The sequence below is a fragment of the Thalia democratica genome, unplaced genomic scaffold (assembly GCF_965202585.1).
Source record: "Thalia democratica unplaced genomic scaffold, ktThaDemo2.hap1.1 HAP1_SCAFFOLD_1571, whole genome shotgun sequence".
Lineage (NCBI taxonomy): Eukaryota > Metazoa > Chordata > Thaliacea > Salpida > Salpidae > Thalia > Thalia democratica.
The window spans coordinates 22,915-27,574 of record NW_028140409.1 but is presented as its reverse complement, the minus strand read 5'-3'; the positions used below and the strand labels follow the sequence as shown (position 1 = coordinate 27,574).

General features: G+C 27.6%; 1 protein-coding gene across 1 annotated transcript; it reads left to right on the top strand.

Annotated features, from left to right (window-relative positions):
- The first annotated feature begins 2,820 nt into the window (after positions 1–2,820).
- LOC145848626 (uncharacterized) lies at positions 2,821–3,492 on the top strand. Its single transcript, XM_082953970.1, has one exon. The coding sequence runs from the start codon at positions 2,821–2,823 to the stop codon at positions 3,490–3,492; it is 672 nt and encodes a 223-aa protein (XP_082810096.1).
- Positions 3,493–4,660: the final 1,168 nt, after the last annotated feature.

The following is a 4,660-nucleotide window of genomic DNA, read 5'->3' as shown; positions in this document are numbered from 1 at the left end:
TTAAAGACATAATAAACATTCGTAAAACTTTGTAAAACATATGTTTATTACTTCAAAAATAATTTTGAGCACACGTTTATTGTTATATTTTTTTGATAAAAATATACTAACCATTAAAAATATAAAGTTTAATTTACCTCAAGTTAAACAATTTACGCGATACCCCATAATCAAGTATAACAAAATATACTTGAAATTTTAAAAAAATTACAAACGAGATTCATTCAAACTGCACTAAGTATTATTTTTTTGATAAAAACATACTAATCATTATAAATATAAAGTTTAATTTAGACCTCCAGTTATATGAATTACGAGAAGCTCAACAATCAAGCATCACAAAATATATACTTGAAATTTCAATTAAAATACAAACGAGATTCATTCAGATTGCTTTGAGCACATTTTTATGATAACGTAAAAGTGTTGTGTTAGACAAACAATTGTTACTTTGTAAGTATATTTGAAATGAAAGGTACAATAACCATTTATAATATAGTTATCTTTAAATTGATTTATTTTAGATTAAAATTTTTTGTTAACGTATTATTAAAGTATTATGTTTGAATAAGATTTGTTATTTTAGCGCTGACGAGGTTTTTGACCGAAACATAGTTTGCATAATATAATCTTGAAAGAACAAATACATTAATTCTCTTCTAGTAATTAAGACCTCTTTATTTGTTTTGTAAAAATCGAAGCATATAATGTTATATTAACATTATATACTAGCGTTGAGGATCAATTTAAAATCGATGTGTAGTTCAGCGATTATCAAACTGTCTGTAAGCGGAAGGTTGTGAGATAGAGTCCACTAGTCACAGTTTGACCCTTCGTGCAATTTAGACCCGTTCCCAAAATAACTACGAACAACTTGGCTCAAATGTAACTAAAAACATTGGAAACAGATATCAATAGTGTTATTGGTAAATCTTCAGGCACTTTCTCTCGTTTGACTGCACGAGTTTAAAACATACCAGTTAGCCATAAATCTTTTGCACAGCAGTTTTGTTAAAATGTTCGAAATAGAGATGAAACGAACTTAAACTGTCGAAGTAATGATTTATAAGGTCGATGAAAACATTAGAATTAAATTTTTATATTCTTTAAGTAATAAGTTTTTTTTAAAGACATATTAAACTTTCGTAAAATTTTTGTAAAACATATGTTTAAAACTTCGAAAATAACTTTGAGCACACGTTTTAATGTAGTCATTTCGGTCTAAAATTTTAACTGTTTTAAGCAGTTATTAAAAGGTTTATTACAGTATATAAGGGTTTAATTATAAGTATTCAATAATACTATATAGTGGAATAGTTTTCGAAAAAGTTTCATCTACAATGTATCTCATTGAAGTTGTCTGGAATAATATTAAATGTAATTTTAACGACAAGATAAGTTTTATTATCAACTTACAAGTAAGAACAAATCTCGAGAATAAATAACAACCTATTACAAACCGTCTATTTTATAAGCTAAAACTCGTTACTCAAACATTTTTTTACTGCTAAAAGCTATCAACAAACTATTTGGTTATAGAATACAGACAAATAAGTGCTACGTTTAAGTACCTCTCTATGTCATAAGTGTAATTTTTTAGTTTAATACCAATAGCTAATTCTACAAATTATTTCACAAGTGCAAATATCTAAAGTTTTAGAGATACAAAATATTTATTAGTTACGATTTAATTTTTGTACTTGTTTAAAAAAAAAGTTATTAGTTACTACTTTTGTATAGCTGAAAAATGTACTTTGCACAAATAATTTAGTTTTACAAATTTTTAGCTTTTTTTTTCTCTTCTTGAAATTATTCAAAAACGTTTTGAAATTAGTTTTAAGTTTAACATTTTAAAAAAATAATTTTAAGCTAAGAAACTATGGATCCGCTTGCGACTTGGAACTTTTTTTTTTAAACCGATAACCTTTAGTTATCTCTTTGCTGCATTTTAAATTTTTATAAAATTCACATCTAACTACTTTTTTGGTAAGGACTCAATACATCAGAAGATTTCTTATAATTATTTATTAGCTATAAAATACTAAGCCAATAATAAAAAGCTTTGTTTTTAATTAAATGTTTACATTGTTAATAACTTTTCAGATCAAAACATATTATTTATGCTCATCTATGTTAATACTATGGAGAACTGTTCACAAAACACTAAGCTGTCTTCCGTATTTTTATTTAAAAGTTTACTGTTTTCTTTCAAAGTCAAAATGAAAATTGTACTTCTAAAATTGATTTATCTGCAGATTAAAATAGTCTTTTAGTTTTACAGAAAAAAGGAAATTATCTGGAAAACGTTTTGTAACTAAAATGCTGCCAATAATAATTAGTAGTATATTTACTATTTGCATACTTAAAAAATGACAGTTAGAAAAACATTCAAAAAATTAACTTAAACACTTATAGTTAAATGCGGCTGTAGTTTTTAAGTTTAAGTCAGAACAGGTAAAACTAGTATCATATTGAAATTTTTACTATTCTTAAATTTAGTATGCAGCTTTATTACTGTTTATTTTCGTATTCGGCTTTTTTTTTTCGACAGACTGACAACGGACAATTCATAGTAAAGAAGATCGATGGTTTGAATAATTAAGATGAGTTCGTTGCAAAAGAAAACATACCAAGATATTTGATTGCACTCGAAAGAGTAGAGAAAAGTAAAAATATCTAATTTTATTTGCTTGCTTAAATAATACAAGTTTTTTTTAAATTGCGTTACTTAAAAATTTCTAACTGACTAACAACGGACCGAGTTTTAACCGAGTGGTTTGTTTGAAAGGAGAAATTTATGCAATAGCAGCAGGTAACTACATGTTTAAGGAAGACAAAACTACCATTGAAAAATACATTGCGAAAACGAAAACTTGGGAGAAAGTTTCACAAATAGACGACAACGGAGGACGAAGTTCATTTTGCTGCTGCGCTTTCATGAACGAAATATATTTACTAGGCGGCTGTTACCGATGGTACGTGACTGACTCCTGCTTGAAGTTTGATGCAACAAGCCGCGCTTGGAAGGGAGTCACGGAGATGAGCGAAGCGCGCCAGCATGCGGCGTGCGCCGTTTTCCAAGGAAGAATCGTGATTTGCGGCGGGGAAGATGACGAAGAAGAAAATTACTCGGAAACGGTTGAGTCGTATGACGTCATCACCGACACTTGGTCGCCGATGCCCAGCATGATGGAAAGCAAAAGCAGGCACAGCGCAGTTGCGGTGAGAAGCAAGTATTACGTCATCTGCGAACACGATTTTTGCGAGGTCTTTGACAGCGTTTGTAACAAGTTTGTTGCCTTAAAAGAACCGAATCTAAAGTTTAGACGAATGAGTAGAGCTGTTTCATTTGGCAGTAAAATTTTTGTGTTTCGTTTTACTCAACCTAGTTTGGTTGTTTATGATGTTGATAAAGACGAGTGGTCGGAGGAACTGTGTGAAATTACCAAACATGTTCAATGTTTTTCCTGTACAGTTGTGCCATTTTGTTAATAAATTTGAAGTATTAATTGATTAGCTAAGTGCCAAATAATTGTATAAATTGTACAGAAATCTAAGACAAAATTCATTCAAAAACATCTTTATTAAAGCAACAAACAAGTAAAATCGATTTCGGCTAACGCTTTTCAATTACTTTAGTTAGCAATTAATTTTAAGATTAAATTTTGAGTATATAAATAGTTAGAGGTTACATCAGAAAAATCAATTAACACTAATTAGCATAATTGAGCAAAAATTAATTAAACATTCACAATTCATAAATGCATATACAAAACAGTTTATCAGTAATTTAACTAAGATAAGCAACATTAAAAATAAAATAAAAATAAGCGACAAAATTCAAATAAAATCTATAACAACTTATAAAGATTAGATTCATAAACGTATTGTTGCTTACACAAATTAGGTTTACATGTTTTTATAAATAGAGATTCTAAAACACTTAGGTGATAATCGTTACGAGCTTTTTTACTCTTTATTTTCGTAATCGTCTATTTTTTCGACTGACTAACAACGGACGATTCATAGCAAAATGTTTTTATCATATTCGTTTAGATCAGAGTAGTACAAAGCTGTATGCAATAAAGAAGTTTAATATGACTAATAATTTAATTTTGCATAAAAACATGATAAATTATAAGGTACATTTTGTAGTAGAAATCAATTTAGAACACTTATAAATTGAATCATTCAAGTCAACTTAAATATCGCAAACAAGTTCAAACTCACTTAAAAACCAAAAATACCCTACAAACTTGTAACTTTTTAAAAAGGCTCTTACTAAACTATTATACAAAAACATTCATATTTTTGATAGCAGATTGATAAAATAAAATTTAAAAGTTAAAAAAACTAACAAGATAAAGTTTCAAACTTTATAATACAAAACTTTAAAAATTTTAATTATAATGTGTTTAAGGCTTGTAATTGATTATATGTTATAAAAACCTACATTTTATGCAATAATGTAAAAAATAGTGTCTTATTTCTAGATGTATAAATAGCATAAAAAAGAGTTAGTCATTATTTTAAATCATTACTGGTTTATAATTAGTTTTATTGTTTGAGACAGCAAACGAAGGAAAAATACAAATGTTTTTACTTCACACATTTTTATCAGTTTAAATTTTTAGTATAAAAAAAACTAGGTAGCACAAAA